Source organism: Mesoplodon bidens (assembly GCF_964165515.1).
Source record: "Mesoplodon bidens genome assembly, chromosome: 7".
In the NCBI taxonomy this organism is placed as follows: domain Eukaryota; kingdom Metazoa; phylum Chordata; class Mammalia; order Artiodactyla; family Ziphiidae; genus Mesoplodon; species Mesoplodon bidens.
Window position 1 is genome coordinate 61,033,439 of NC_138164.1, and position 17,245 is coordinate 61,050,683.

At 38.8% G+C, this 17,245-nt stretch overlaps 1 protein-coding gene across 3 annotated transcripts in view; it reads right to left on the reverse strand.

The window, feature by feature from the left end:
- PGM2L1 (phosphoglucomutase 2 like 1) overlaps window positions 1–17,245 on the reverse strand; it is a 74,698-nt gene that overhangs the window by 2,285 nt on the left and 55,168 nt on the right. Inside the window, exons 12-14 of one of the 3 annotated variants that reach the window (XR_014016268.1) lie at window positions 16,898–17,087; window positions 12,954–13,087; window positions 5,995–6,098 (exon numbers count right to left, since the gene is read on the reverse strand). Coding sequence is in view for 2 of the 3 variants with exons in the window: in XM_081239102.1 (XP_081095228.1) it covers window positions 10,917–11,019; window positions 12,954–13,087; window positions 16,898–17,087 (427 nt within the window). In the remaining variant the exon portion in view is untranslated. Of the gene's footprint in view, window positions 1–4,866; window positions 6,099–10,066; window positions 11,020–12,953; window positions 13,088–16,897; window positions 17,088–17,245 lie in introns of those variants that run through there. The other 2 variants (XM_081239103.1, XM_081239102.1) reach the window with 2 other exon arrangements.

Here is a 17,245-nt window from a genome sequence, read left to right on the forward strand (position 1 = left end):
GATTGGCAGCTCCAGGTGCTTATTTCAGTGTGGGGGAGGGGTGGGGAGGGAGAAGAAATAATGAACGACGACGCATTGAGACAGTCCATAGAGGAGAAGGAGCAAGCTTGCTGGCACCAGGTTGGGGGGGGGGGGTAGTCAGGTGTGAGAAAAAAAGCTTAGGCCTGGACAACTTAAGTTTGAAGTGCTGTGGGACATCCAGGTAGAGATGACTTGAAAACTGTTGTGTGGCTCTGAAGCTTGGAAGGAAGGTCTGGCCTAAAAACATAGACCTGGAGTCGTCAGCTTCAGAGTGATAGTTGGAACTTCGGGAATTTCATCCAGAAAAAGAGTGTAAAATCGGAAATGCCGTTGGCCGAGATCAGAAACCTATTATCTAGCCTCCGCAGGATGCTTCTTCCTGCGTTCTTTTTGCTGTCTGCTGTGTCTGCAAGGTCTTTTCTCTTTTCTCTACCTGACAAGCTCCTGCTCTTCCTTCAAGGCTCCACTCTAGTCCCAACGATTTTTTCTTTCTTTCTTTCTTTTTTTTGCGGTACGCGGGCCTCTCACTGTTGTGGCCTCTCCCTTTGCGGAGCACAGGCTCCGGACGTGCAGGCTCAGCGGCCATGGCTCACGGGCCCAGCCGCTCCGCGGCATGTGGGATCTTCCCGGACCAGGGCACGAACCCACGTCCCCTGCATCGGCAGGCGGACTCTCAACCACTGTGCCACCAGGGAAGCCCCCAGCCATTCTTTAGAGCCCTTCCTGGATCCAGCAACGATGCCCCTCTATTCCTGCACCATTCTATACTTACCTCTACAACTGCACTTTTATTGCATCCTAATTGTTTTTGTCTTCTTAAAGATGTGGGTTACATCTTATCAACTTTTTATTCACTGTCCTGCTCCTGGTAGGTTACTAAATATTTGTACAGAAGGAGAAAGGGACTACCAGTCAGGAGACCTGAGTATTAGTCCCAGGTTTGCCCCTGAACTGCTTTGTGACTCAGGGGCTCACTTCTCTTCTCTGGACCTTAGTTTACTCCTGATTACAAGGAGGGAGGACTCCTTATGGCTGAAGACTAAGATTCACTGAATGAATTTTAACCAGGTCGTGGGGGAGAAAGCAGCAGATTGGGAAGATGAGTTGGGTTCTGCAGAAATCCACTCTGTGGACTCAAAGTGGATCTCCAACCTGACCCTCAGGCTTTCCTCACTGTAAAGAGAGATGCTTGCATTGAATTTGGGTTCCTTCCAGGGCAGAGGTTCTGAGTTTGTTTCACGGGACATGGATCCCTATCCACCAGGGGAAGCATGCATATGTGGGAATGGCAAACAATTGGAAAAAACTCTGATCCAGTTACTGTTTTATTTTTTTCTGCCCTTGCTCCCTGCTCACCTGAGAATAAATCTCTTCCACCCCTCCCCCAATTCAGCTTTCCTGATTTAGCCTCAGGTTGGTTTCCACCCCACCTCTTCTGGTATTATATTAATTTTGGACCCAGCTCTTTGAAAATTGTCCATGGGGTGATCAGGAAGGTGAGTGGGATCTAAAAAACAGGTCACACACCGGTCAGAATGGCCATCACCAAAAGTCTAGAAACAATAAATGCTGGAGAGGGTGTAGAGAAAATGGAACCCTCTTGCACTGTTGGTGGGAATGTAAATTGATACAGCCACTATGGAGAACAGTATGGAGGTTCCTTAAAAAACTAAAAATAAAACTACCATACGACCCAGCAATCCCACTACTGGGCATATACCCTGAGAAAACCATAATTCAAAAAGAGTCATGTACCACAATGTTCATTGCAGCTCTATTTACAATAGCCAGGACATGGAAGCAACCTAAGTGTCCATCAACAGATGAGTGGTTAAAGAAGATGTGGCACATATATACAATGGAATATTACTCAGCCATAAAAAGGAACAAAATTGAGTTATCTGTAGTGAGGTAAACGGACCTAGAGTCTGTCATACAGAGTGAAGTAAGTCAGAAAGAGAAAAACAAACACCATATGCTAACACTCATTTAGATTCCATATATATGGAATCTAAAAAACAAACAAAAAAATGGTCATGAAGAACCTAGGGGCAAGATGGGAATAAAGATGCAGACCTACTAGAGAATGGACTTGAGGATATGGGGAGGGGGAAGGGTAAGCTGGCACAAAGTGAGAGAGTGGCATGGACATATATACACTACCAAATGTAAAACAGATAGATAGCTAGTGGGAAGCAGCCACAAAGCACAGGGAGATCAGCTCAGTGGTTTGTGACCACCTAGAGGGGTGGGATAGGGAGGGTGGGAGGGAGGGAGACGCAAGAGGGAAGAGATATGGGGATGTATGTATATGTATAAATGATTCACTTTGTTATAAAGCAGAAACTAACACACCACTGTAAAGCAATTATACTCCAATAAAGATGTTAAAAAAAAAACAGGTCACACAAGGAACAGTTGCTGAATTATGCATATTTAGACTGAGGGGAAAAGTCTTTGAGTGCCAAGGAAATGGATTTTTGTATAACATTGAGTTTCCAAGTGCAGCCAAATAGTAGAAGCTTCAGGAGGCAGATTTCAGCTGAACACAATAAAGAACTCTCTACTGGCCTTTCTTTCCAAGGGAACAACTTGTCTTGGCAAGTTGTCACTGGAAAGGTTCAAATATATATCCTCACTTGGTAGTCATATTGCAGAAAATGATGAGATTGGATAAGATGACCTTTAAGGTTCTTTCCAGTGGTGGATTCTCTCATACCTCCCCCATCCCCACCACCCTCTCTTGGAGACTTTCTGCTTAAACCTTCCCGTGACTCTCATTACCTGCTGATTGAAGTCCAAGCTCCGCAGTGCAGCACACAGGGCCCTCTCCCACCTCTCCACTCTCATCCCTACTCCCAGTGTTGCAAGACGGAACTACTCATGGTTCTCTGCACACTCGTGCTGTCTTCTGCGCTTAAGATGTCCCCCCTCTTCCTTTGCCGAGCTTTTGCTTCTTCTCCAACACTCCCTCTGGCACTGTAGTGGATGTTTGTCACCTTTTGTCTGAACCACAATTTCCAATTGGTCAATTAACTTCCTCTCACTGTCTTGATGGAAGGGTAACTGCAGTGCCCTGTCTCCTGCTACCATTCAGAAGGAAGGTGAGGGGGTCACATCTTTCCCTTATCAGGCTCTAGTTTCAGCTAGGAGGCAGGCATGTGACAAAAGTCCAGCCCACTGGGCCTTCTCTCCAGGTACTTTGAATCCAAAGACATCAGGAAAAGATAAAGGTGATCTGGTGGTGTGAGGGCGGTGGGAACACTGTCCCGAACAGGCTGTTCCAGCAGTAACCTGGTTGCTGTGTCCTTTTTCCTACTTCTTAGCCTTCTGCAGTGCTCTTGGTTCCTACATATTTCCAGGTCAATAAATATTTATAAAATGAATGAATGAAGCAGAGGGATAAAGGTCAACGACTTAATTTAAGCAAATTACATGCAATACTGGACCATTTAATGATTAGAACCAGAGGTAAAGAGAGGGAAATAAACAGGAGAATGGTCACATCACTACAGGAATGAGGAAGTGCTAGTTTGGGGAAGACAGGGAGGTGGAATGGAGAATAAACATTTTTATTATAATCCCTCCTCCAAGACATCTCCATTTATATACACATGAACTCTTCTCCCTTGGGGATAGCAGTCCTATTATTATTTTAGGTGGGATTAGCTTCTTGGTCCCTGTTTTAGGTGGGTCTCAGACCAATAGCCTTGCCCTTACCTTCAGAGACTGTTAAATTTAAAGAACTTGTCAAATATCACATATCCAGTGGCAGGAGAAATCAAAGATGACTTGGAGGTTTCAAACCAGGAAGATACGGGGCCAGGAAAGCAGGAAGAAAATGCTGAGCTCGAGATCTCAGGAGGACATGGGTAGAGATGACCCAGAGGCAGCAAGAAGTAGGTGTTGCCTGAATGAGATGTTGATTAATGGGTTTATAAATCTCTAAAGCTGGTGGTATCACTGCTGCATATTTCTCATCATGTGCAACTCTGTGCGTATGCAGAATCAGTGCAGAATTTAGTGCTTTTCTGCTGCAGGCAGAAACATGAGATGGGTTCATCCATTCAATAAACATTTACTGGGCACCTACTATGGTGCCATGCACTGTTCTAGGCAGTGGTAAAGTAGTGAAAAAGCTACACTCATGGAGACTATGGAGTCAGGTAATACTACTACTTAAATTTATTTGTTATACTGTTTATGTGCTATGAACAATAAAATGGAGGAAGCGCTAGGGATGGGATTAGCATGGTTCCCAGAACATTCCATGCAGAAGGTGATAAAATGACCTTGTAGAATGTTACTCTCACTCATCTTACCTTTAAGCCTGATCAGAGGAAGGCAGGCCTTCCTGGAGACCAGGACTACAGGGTCCTAACAACCCTGGAAACTAATTCCATGACCACCACTTTATCACAGCTATATAGTTACTTCTTTGAGAGATTTCCAAACCTTTAACTTTTTATTATATTAGCTGATGCTAACATGGGCAGACGAATTAGGTCAACTGAAGGAGAGAAGGAGAAAAATAAGGTGGAAAGAACTTTAATGTTAGTCCTTTCTTCTGGGACTGCTGATGAACCAGTCAAGAAATATTTACTGAGTAATGAGCTGTAATATTCATTTAGGGTCAAAGTAGCTTCTAGGGTATGCCATGTATATATATCAAGAATGTATATATGCCATGTGTGTGTATATATATATATATATATATATATATATATATATATATCAAGAATGTGTTCAGTTTGGATAGCCAACTTTATAAACTACACAGTATCTAAGATAATAAAAATTACACAGAAACTCATGCCTATGAAGAGACCTGTTTATTACTGATAACACTTCATTTGGCTAAAACCACACGAAAACCACACACACAAATACTTTAATGCAAATTCTCATAGGCAGTACTTATGATACACCCTGGTGTTTTTGTAAGGAAAAATGAGAAGGTGTTGACAGAAACTATTAAAACAAGGGCACAATTTTGAACTACTGCTACACAAAAAAATAAATAATTCTTAACTGCATATATTTTATCTGGCATATTCAATGATGTATACAAAGAGTTTGTTTTAGCCTATAACACAAGGCCTCATCATACACAGATGCAACTCTTGTTTGAGTGGTTCTTGTAAGATATATGATGAATCATAACACTGAACAAAAATATACCAAACAGTATCAAATTAGTTGTGACTCACTTGGAAAGCAGCCCTAGCAGGCTCATAATGGCACTAATACTAGTGATATTAAGTCTACACAGACACTTTCTTAGCCTTCTTGGCCAACATCTTGCTTTGAGCGTAAAACACTAGGCATTACATACAATTTCGAAATAGGAATATGCTCTTCTCTCTCCAAAGAAACAGGGTATTTAAGGGTGTGCATGCTTAATAAACTTCGGTACTGAGAATTGTTTTAAAAGCTGAATCAGAAAATGAATGTTTTCAATTGTTTCCTAAACTATTTGTTTCTTTAAAATAAAATCCCATAATTCCTATTGTCATCCATTAAGTACTCTACAACAGGTACTATACTAGGTGGTGTGGAGATGAAAAAATAATAAACCATGATCCTTGCTCTCAGGGAGCTGATAGTCAGGTGCTCCTTCTTAGTCAAGGAATGCCAAAGAATTAAAGAGAACAAACTGGCCAACACCTCTGACTATATTACAAGGTTCAGTGGTAACATAACTGTTTCAGGTCACTTCAATTTGGCATTAATACTTTCAAAAGTCAGCTTCTAAAGGGAATATGCTTGGTATGTGTTTATATTTCTCACGCTAGAGTCCGTGCGGTACCCCCAGGGATAATGCAGCAACTGAGGGAGGGCGGGGGGGAGAAAACTGAGAGCCCATGTGATAAACACGGTGCCTCTTTCTGGCAGCACCAGTTTCCATGAAGACTGAAGGAATCATTTTTATACTAAAACAGTTTTATTATGGAGAATGCAAAATTCACTTACATTTTTAAGACAGAACAGGAAATTTCATGAGTGGCAGGCTGCTTCTGATTTTGCTCTCAGGCCCCTTCCCCTACACATTCAGGCTCCTCTGCTTGAGGATTATGCTGGTGGAAAGATTTGAGAAGCAAACTTTAGGTACGTCACTTTGCCCTTATCTTGGTCACTTTACTCATTCTTCTATGTTCTCTTTTTTAAGTACACAATCGTGAATTAACAAACAGATGTCTTAATGAATGTAACAGTATGGTGAATATTTAAAGTAACCAATGGTAAACACTAACTTTGTTTCAAACCGGGAGTAAAATCAGGCTGTATAAAGAGTCAGACAATGAGAGATTCTCTTCTTTCCACTTAGTCTTCTTATGGCTTAGGGTAAGATGCTTTGAGGGACAAATGTGCAAAAACATTATCTCAGATCTTGTGCTTTGCATGCCCAAAGTACAAGGAAACCTGAAATAAAATGCTAGATCAATTGACCATTCATTTAGGTTAGTATGACTCTTTCTTCATCAGTTTCTAGAGCAATTTCAGAAAACAAGTGAATTGTAAAAGGCCATAATAAATTAATATATAGTAGTATCCAGACAAACCAAAAAATGTTATGCAATAGATTTAAAATTACTTCTTACAATGTCTTAAATATTCTCACAATAATAACAAAATAACCCAAAGTCCATAAACAAAAACAGCTTAGGAATAAGTGTAAAGCATTCTGAATGAATACAGTTAAGATCACTTATCAGTGAGGTAAAAGGACAACAGCTTTTCACAGTAACAAAATGTGGGAGGGCACCTAGGGAAAGAGGGAGGTAGAGAGAAAAAAGCATAAAACAAATTTATCCAAGCAGAATTTGGATTTTTCAAGCATCACAAACATCAGTGGAAAACATCTAAGAGAAATACCAATAGCAGCAGTTCGTAGAAAAATTTCTCCATTAAACTCCAGCTAATATCTTTGTTGCATCAATTCCAGAAGCAACTTGCTTAAGAACTAGGAGGTCTATTCCCTATATAAAGATATTCCAAAGCATCCAATCTCTTAGAACCTTCTGTCTGCTGAAGTTACAACATCCAAATAACAATAATTTATATTTAAAACAAACCTCTCAACTATCCTATAATGCTATACATTCTTCAAGATGAACAAGATTGTGTTCAAGTCTCACTTAATTTGCAGGTTAAATTAAGCAGGTCTTTATACAATGAATAAAGACTGCACTCATGCATCTACTATTCAACATACACAAGAACTATCTTGTGAGCTAAATTCTTCTAGGTATGGAGTGAAACTGAAATGTTACTTTCAGTGTTCTTTATGACATCATCTTTGTTCCAACCTGAGATTAAAAAAAAAAAAGTATTGGAAGGAACCTTAAAAAGCCATTTAGTATACCCCTTTAATGTTAAAATGTTTAATTTTATTTAAAAAAAATCCTTATTCCCTATTATGCTGTCCTTGATGGAGATGGAGAACAGTTTGTCATATTATCAAACTTCCTACTTTGAGTTCTTCAATAAACGATTCAATTAATAACTCAAGAGTTATTAAACTATCTCAACAGCTCTCTCCCCTCCAGAGTTAAATGATCTTAATCCTTTGAACTTCTCATGGATCTTATTTCCCAGTCTATATTTCATTCCTTTTTATTTCTGCTATATACTCCCCTCCCCAGTTCCCATGTGATCCTAAAATACAACATCCTAGCAGGAACTGAATCAGTAAGAGAGGTACTTTTTCTCACCTCCTCAAAGGCCTCCCTGATCTCTTTTTAGTGGTCACTAATAAAGGAAAACAAAAGCATCACTATCTGCTCATCATAATAACAAGTAAACACAAGTAAACAACTTGCCCACAGCCAGTTCACTCCCCACTTTTCGGGTGATAAGTTTGCCCTTCACAAAAAGCATTTCCTGTGCCACCTTACTGACCTTTCTATTGTTATTTATACTGTTTATTTCCAGTGCTTTGATCTTGCCCCATTAATTCTTTCCTTTTCCCCAAAGCTCTAGAAAATACCAGTTTTGATTTATACACTCAATGAAAATGCAGTCATTTCCATGATATTATTCATAAACAAAAAGATAAACAATGTAGATCCTAAGGCTGAGACCTACTGGCCAGTACTTCTGTTTCTCCTGGTTGGCTGGGGCTACTGAATTTATTCTGTTAGGCAAGTGTACACCCACTATGTCAAGTTCTTGTTAAATATGCTTAGACAGACTCGAGAGCTTGGCTAGAATCAAATAATTCCCTCAATCTATACACTTCAGGAACATTTGTAAAATTTTGTTAATTTTAACTTTGGATTTTTAAATTTTTGAGATAAGAATCCAAGCCTTAATGACTTTTCACCTTGATTAAGATGACTCAAGTGTTGCATTATATTAAAGCACTCAAAACTGTTCCATTTATAATAGAATGATAGTATGACACGACTTTAGTGATTATGAATGAGCTATTGTATCATTTTAGCTCAACTTTGTTCTTCCGTCACTGAAACACAGATACTAAAACCCAATATACATATTTTTCATATATATATATATATATATATATATATATATATATATATCATTGTTCATACCACTTTGTAGAATATAGGCCATTTCTTAAATTACAGTCTACATTCCCAAAAGCAAATAAAGCAAAAAATTCTACACATTTCTTCTTTAGTGCAAAGCCTTTGAAAACAAATTCATTCAGAAATAGTGCTCTACATTTAGCTCTATTATCTACAGTCACACAAGACTCAGCTACAAGAAAGTAAGGAAGGAACAAATTAACAATAGTGGCAATACAATAATTTGAAAATCACATCTGGATTATCTGGATTCAACCAAATGTTAGCTGATAGCTGCAATAAACCAAACCATGACTTAATAAATGTTCTAGTCAGTTCAAATTTTATATTATTATTATTATTTAGGAAATAAATTCTCTCATACTAGTTATCGCCCATAGGCAATTTGTGTAGTATAATTACGTACATCCAAGGCCTCATTATTGTTACCTCTTAACTATACCACATGTACTAAGTACTCTGTGAGCTATGTAGGATAGGATACACCTTAAGAAGATTAAACAACACTTCTCTATTAACTCTTTTCTGGAAGATGCAGAATCAACTAAAAGTGACCTTCCAAAAAATTTTTTTTCCACACTAAAAAAGATAAATAGTACTCTTGCAATCCGAAATTCTACAGAAGTCAGCAAGATGTTAGGATAAATTGGACTTTAGTTTTATTTATTTATTTATTTATTTACGGTTGAGTTGGGTCTTTGTTGCTGCATGTGGGCTTTCTGTAGTTGTGGCGAGCGGGGGCTACTCTTCGTTGTGGTGCGTGGGCTTCTCATTGCGGTGGCTTCTCTTGCTGTGGAGCACGGGCTCTAGGCACGCGGGCTTCAGTAGTTGTGGCTCATGGGCTCTAGAGCACAGGCTCAGTAGTTGTGGTGCATGGGCTTAGTTGCTTTGTGGCATATGGGATCTTCCCGGACCAGGGCTCGAACCCGTGTCCCCTGAATTGGCAGGCGGATTCTTAGCCACTGCGCCACCAGGGAAGTCCTGGACTTTAGTTTTAAAACATGTAGTTTTAGTGTTTCATAAGATCTAAAATCTGGATGTTTTATTTCTTAGTAAAATGAGCATTACTTCATGTGATAAAGAAATAAATATACTTGTAAAAATGTAATTTAAAGGTTAGGCTTTTAAATAAATTCACAGCTCCTTTCTTAGTTTGGATATTTTTCTTTACTTAGAGGTTGTGATAACTGACACAATTCTAACATGAAGATCCTTAACTACAGTTACACTGAGCCTGCTTTTATTGAGATTTTTACCTACATTCATAACACTTTTATTTTATTTATTTATTTATTTATTTATTTATTTTGCGATATGCGGGCCTCTCACCTTTGTGGCCTCTCCCGTTCTGGAGCACAGGCTCCAGATGCGCAGGCTTAGCGGCCATGGCTCACGGGCCCAGCCGCTCCGCGGCATGTGGGATCCTCCCGGACCGGGGCACAAACCTGTGTCCCCTGCATCGGCAGGCGGACTCTCAACCACTGCACCACCAGGGAAGCCCCATAACACTTTTAAATCAACAAACCTATTTGATATAGAGGGGAAGCACCTATATAGTTTGGAAGATTTTCTTTAACTGTCTGCAAATTAACTGATTAAATTATATTCAATGCAAGAACACTATTTCAATTCAAACCATGCCCTGAGAAGGCACTGAGAAATTTGACAAGAACCAAGCCACTAGGAACGTTGCCACTACTGTTTTATGTTCGGTAAATGTCAGAATTTTAAATAAATACAATAAATTTACACTGCACCAAGAGCACCTGAAACAAAGGTGCTGAAACCACATATTGTAACATCTGTTCTAAGCTAGAAATGCTAAATACCTCATTTCAAATACTCTAATTTGTAAGTTAATACCTGTGATGTAACAATGACACTTTTCCATAGTATACTGGGAACAATGCCATTTTCTTGCCAATTCTATGGATTAATTTCCTTAACTAATTCTACAGTTATATAGCATTTATCTGCCTTAAAAAAAGTGCTATACACAATTACAAGAATATGGAACTAAGCTTAATCACACTTTAATAAGAAAACTCATTTGTATTGTTTTGTTTCTGTTGAAGGAAGAATGACGTGTTACCATAATACTTTTAATGTAATGACTTTTGTTCAAGATTATGAAAAAATTTGAATCACTTCTCTCCAGACCTTTTCATTTCAAATGTATACAGTTTGTTTAGTCAGCCAACCAAAAAGAAAGAAAGGAAAAGGAAAAAGATAACTCGGCCAGATGAGACAGAGAGAGAATGCTAACTCAAGTTCAATGCATGAAGTTCTTGGTTGTTCTGTTCCATGGGCCAGTGCAAAGCAATGCTGTACTGGTGAACACTACACAGAACGCCAGGTCAGTCCATTTTTCCTGGGCTCAAGAAAATTCTCAATCAAAGCTTCAATGAGTTTCTTCAATTCCTCTTCTAGTAAGGCAGTGTCACTGAGGAAAAAGGTTAAGAATTTTGAAGTTCTTTATTTTCATAGCCTTAAAATTTGTTCAAGTTGTTATAACTTTTTAAGAGGGCATATACCTGATGGGATGATTAAACAACTGGTAAACGAAAGAGAAATTCCCTCAGTTAAAACAAAACAAAACAAAACGAGACCAAAGGTGGGAAGAGGGGAATCACACACACAGAAAACACCATTATCACAAACTGAAATTGAACTGCATTAAAAGGAGTTCCTTGGTACTGAAACATGGATGAGTTATAGTATATCTAAAGATCTCTCCTGAATCAGATAATTTAATGGCTTAGAACACCAATATCAGGTATTAAGATAAAATGGCTTCCTGAGATGTGACTAAAAAAATGAGATGTTTAAAAAATAGCAAGTATTCCCTTCAAAGTTCTCACCTGAAGAGGTACCACTGCCCAAAACATTTCTAGGAATGCCTCTTTAAAACTGCCTTCACGGTCGTTTTACAAGCTACACAACAAATCAATTTTTATTACTTTAATAATCAACCTTCATTCTTAACCAAAGATAGCATTATTCAATATGTTTTACTTCACACTCTGCTCTGAATGACTCCAGGAGGTCATTTTTTTCCCCCAAAGGAAATAAAATCTGCTCCTAAACACAAAGATTAGGGAAACAGTAAATAATGTAACTTGGGCTCTGAAGGCAATTCCAAAAAAAATCTCCTTCCCAAATATATATTGATCAATGACAACCTTATAGGAGATACTACTTATGAAAGTTTAAAAAGTTTAAATACCCTCTGAATATATTATTAAAGTCAAGTTAATTTAGTCACAATTCATACTCCTAAAAGGATATTAATTGGCCAGATTAAGTCAAATCATGCTATATGTAGAAAATGAGAATTTGGCAATAAACAAACTACTTGTTGATCAATTCTTTATGTTCATCAAGAGTTAAAGCTCAGGGCTTCCCTGGTGGCGCAGTGGTTGAGAGTCTGCCTGCCGATGCAGGGGACACAGGTTCATGCCCTGGTCCGGGAAGATCCCACATGCCGCGGAGCGGCTGGGCCCGTGAGCCATGGCCGCTGAGCCTGCGCGTCCGGAGCCTGTGCTCCACAACGGGAGAGGCCACAACAGTAAGAGGCCCACATACCGCCAAAAAAAAAAAAAAAAAGAGTTAAAGCTCAGAGAGCCTTCCCAAGAATATAAATTCACTAAAAAATTAAAATTCAGTTCCCAAATAATGCAGCCTCTTTGGAAAACAGTCTGGCAGTTCCTCAAAAAGCTAAACATAGAACTACCATATGACCCAGCAATTCTACTCCTTATATATATATGATACATATCCAAGTGAAATGAAAATATACGTCCACACAAAAACTTGAACACAAACACTTAGAGCACCATTATGCATAATAGCCAAAATGTGGAAATAACCCAAATGTCCATCCTCTGATAAACGGATAAAAAAATATGGTATATCCATACAGTGGAATATCATTGAGCCATGATAACAAATTTTTTAAAAAAGGAATAAAGTACTGATTCATGCTAACATGGATGAACCTTGAAAACATTATGCTAAGTAAAGATGCCAGTCACTAAGGACCACATATTGTATGATTCCATTTATATGAAATGTCCAGAAGAAGCAAATCTATAATGACAAATAGTAGATCGGTGGTTGCCTAGGGCTGGGAAGGAGGGGAGTGGAGAGTGACTGCGAATGGGTATGGGGCTTCTTTCTGAGGTGATGAAAATGTTCTAAACTTGATTATAGTGATGTTTCCACAACTCTGAATATATTAAGAAACATTGTTGTATACTTTAAATGGCTGAATGTAAATTACACCTCAATAAAGCTTATATATATATATATATATATATATATATATATATATATATATATATATATATATATAATATTTAAAAAGTCAATTCTCACCTCTGGTCAGGTGACGCACACATCTCTGCATAATACTTTATCTTTGGTTCTGTCCCACTTGTCCGAAGAGTAGCAACACAGCCATTTTGAAAAGTAAATGTAATCATTTGGCTGTTTTTACTCACAGGCAGCACCTATGCACAAATGCAACAACAGCTCAATTACACTTGGTACCTTTCTTGTTTTTAAGAGTTGTAAAATACATTCCACTTATATGAGGTGTGTAAAGTAGCAAAATTCATAGAAAGAGAAAGTAGGAGGGTGGTTGCCAAGGGCTAGCAGGAGGGGGAAATGGAGACTTGTTCAATGGGTACAGAGTTTCAGTTTAGCAAGATGAAAAAGTTCTGGAGATCTGTTGCACAACAATGTGAATATGGTTAACACTACTGAACTGTACTCTTAAAAATGGTTAAGATGGGGCTTCCCTGGTGGTGCAGTGGTTGAGAATCTGCCTGCCAATGCAGGGGACACGGGTTCAAGCCCTGGTCTGGGAAGATCCCACATGCCGCGGAGCAGCTGGGCCCGTGAGCCACAGCTACTGAGCCTGCGCGTCTGGAGCCTGTGCTCCGTGACAAGAGAGGCCGCGACAGTGAGAGGCCCGCACACCGTGATGAAGAGTGGCCCCCGCTCGCCGCAACTAGAGAAAGCCCACGCACAGAAATGAAGACCCAACACAGCCAAAAATAAATAAATAAATAAATAAATAAAAATTTAAAAAAAAGGTTAAGATGGTAAATTTTATGTTTTTTTAACTGCAATTAAAAATTTAAAAATATTTAAAAGAATTGTAAAATACAAAAGATTACATGCATAATAATTCACAGCTGTACCACTTACTAAACATTTATAATTGTACAGGCACTGGATTATATACCTTACACACATGATCTCCAGGCCTCAACAATAATCCTGCAAAGTAGATATTACTGCCAATTTACAGACAAGGCTCAAAGAGAATAAACGACCTGTTCAAGGTAATCAGCTAAGTGGCAGAGCAAGAAGTTGAAGCCAGGTCTATTTGTACCAAAGTCTAAACTGCCTCTACGTTTGCAAAGTGCTTTAGAATTTCAAAGCACTTTCACAGATAGTTTATCAGTAGTCTCCAAAGCAGAGTGCACATATCCTAGAGGACAGGCAAAATAACCCACTGGGGTGCAAAATATATATGTATTTTTTTTAACCTAAAAGTTAAAACATGAAATGAAGCTTTATTGGGGCTTCCCTGGTGGTGCAGTGATTGAGAGTCCACCTGCTGATGCAGGGGACACAGGTTCGTGCCCCGGTCTGGGGAGATCCCACATGCCGCGGAGCGGCTGGGCCCGTGAGCCAATGTCTCTGAGCCTGGTGTTCGGAGCCTGTGCTCTGCAACGGGAGAGGTCACAACAGTGAGAGGCCCGCGTACCGCAAAAAAAAAAAAAAAAAAAAAAGAAATGAAGCTTTACTGACATTAAATATATGGATTAACACTGGTACTCCTCCTGGATCACAAATCAGTCTGTGAAGGTATCTCGAGGGACCCATGGCAGTTGTACTAGGGCAGAAGGGTTGACAGTGGTGCCTTCCCTCAGGTGTAGCGAGCCTGGTCCTCTCCGTGAGATCCCTCTCTCAGTCAGTGGTACTACTAGTTGCTTAAGACAGAGACCTTCCTTCCCTCTTTTCCACTCACAGGCCATCAACTAGCAAGTCCTGTCGATTTTATCCTTTATTTAACTCAATTTTGTCTGGCTCTCTCCATCACTACTGCTATCATATTACATTCAGGCTCCCATCATCTCTCATCTGGATTACTGAAACAGCGTACTAACTGATCTCCCTCCCTGGAAGTCTGCCCCTCTCTAACCCACTCACTGCACAGGCCATTCTTCTTTGCACTCCACACTACAGCTGTAGAGAACTCCTTGTGGTTCTTTGAAAGAAAACATGCCTTCTCACCTCCAGACATAGCACTTGCTGCTCCCTTTGCCTGAAACATCCTCTGCTCCTCCCACATCTGGATAACTCCTACCCAGACTCTAGGACTCAGCTCACAGAAGTCCTCTGCAAAGCCCTCTATAAGCCCCTCAAATCTGAGTAAGGGTCTTTCCTATGCTCTTCCATGGCACCCTTATGTACCCCCAGTAGCCCTTATCATTTTGTAAAGTAACCACTGTTTACTTGACCATTTCCCCACTAGACTCCTGAGTGTAGAAACAGTGCCTTTGTCATTACTGTATTGCCAGTGCGCCTGTGCCGGTAGCACAGAAGGGTTTTAATAAATGCCTGTTGAACACACAGTTAACGTCAATCTGAAGTTGGAGAAGAAAGAACTCAGGAAGTCTTTGACAGTCACTGTGTGTGACCTTAGGGGATTAACAAATATCTACACTATGAGTCTTACAAAACTGTTGTAAGCATCAGTGGAGAATAGATAGGAAAGCACTTTGAATAACAAATATCATAAACTTTAAAGGGATTCAAGAGGAAAAAAGCATCACACCAAGGACTATTCTAACCACAACAACGTTAGAGAAATAAAAAGAAGCAAAAAATTAGGTTCTTTTCAATTAGTTTACGAAGACAGAAAAATAGAAACACACATATGTGCACACCGAATAACAACTGAGAACTAATTTTTGTTGACTGGATGAAAATACACAAAGGGAATATGGGTAGTATTCTACATAAAAGGCTTACAGATTTCCCAAAATATATTATGCGCCTAGAAGCTTGAGACAACATCAGAAATTATAAGTAGAAATTTAGGCTAATAATTGTCATCATAACAATAACAAAATAAATATAATCAGCAATCTATAGGGCTTTTAAATATTAGTTGAGCACCCACTATGTAGGTAGGAGCTTTGACAGGCATAAAGCTATATTAGAAATGGATCTGCCATGAACAAGACAATGATAACATAAGATGGAAAGTGATAAATGACAAGAGGAAGGCACAATATATAATGAAACCTCAGGAGGATGATATCGGATTATGGGACCTGGAGGGTATGTGGAGGAGGTGACATTTGCATGAAGTCTTAAAATGGCTAAAGTGTGGATCTGCAGCAGTAGGAAGAAAAGGTAGACTGAGGAAAAAGCCTGAGCAAAAATAGAAAAAAAATTTTTAATGTATATATGTAAGAAACTATAAGTTATTCCATTTGGCTGGAGGTATAGGGAATAAAGTTGAAAAGGGAAGTTAAAACTAGAAAGATGAATAGCTTTGAAATTATAAGCATTTATTTATTTATTTATTTTTAGGTGCTAAGATGATTAGGTAAAATATTAAAATTTAAAAAAATTTTAATTTTATTTAAAAATTTTTTATTGAAATATAGCTGATTTACAATGTGTGTTAGTTCCAGGTGTACAGCTATATATATATATATATATATATATGTTCTTTTTTAGATTCTTTTCCATTATAGGTTATTACAAGACATTGAGTATAGTTCCCTGTGCTATACAGTAGGTCCTTTTTGGTTATCTATTTTATATATAGTAGTGTATATATTTTAATTCCAAACTCCTAATTAATCCCTCCCCCACTTCCCCTTTCATAACCAAAAGTTTGTTTTCTATGTCTGTGAGTCTGTTTCTGTTTTGTAATATGCTCATTTGCATAATTTTTTAGATTCCACATATAAGTGATATCATATGATAAAATTATGGGCTTTTAGACTTTATTTTCAACATTATTTAGCATCATCACACCTTTCCCCTCCCTCCCTTTCTCTTTCTGTCTCTCTCATTCTCCTTCCCGCTCCCCACCCACAAGGGTAGCATACACTTGGGGGAGTGACGAGGACAGTATGGGAGTCAGAGCCAGTTGGTGAACTTACAACTGCTCTGGAGAAAAACAATGGACCCTAGTTTCAAGAAACTCACAGGCTTGACCTTCAACTGTTTTACTGTAGTATGAGTTATCACAAATTGTTGAAAATTAAAAAAAAATAGGTACTTACTGATTTCTTATTAGGCTGGCTGCTATCATATCCAGTGGTAACATCTCGTATATGCAATATAGCAAATGTCCCACAAAACTTTGGGTATTCTTTTGGAGAATCAAAATTGCGAAGCCTTTCAAATATACTTTTGATGGTAGTTGGATCATAACACAAGAAATACGAAGTTTTTGAAATATGATAACCATATCTGCACAGAGATTTAAAGTGTTAAAATCAGATTTCAACTCACTCTTTAGGAAAGTATGTATTAAAGACAAACCTATTACAGTGTTATGTAGAAAGTGGCAGTCCTTAATGCAGACAATTTTAGTACTTTTTAAAAAGGAATGACTATTCCTCAAAAAT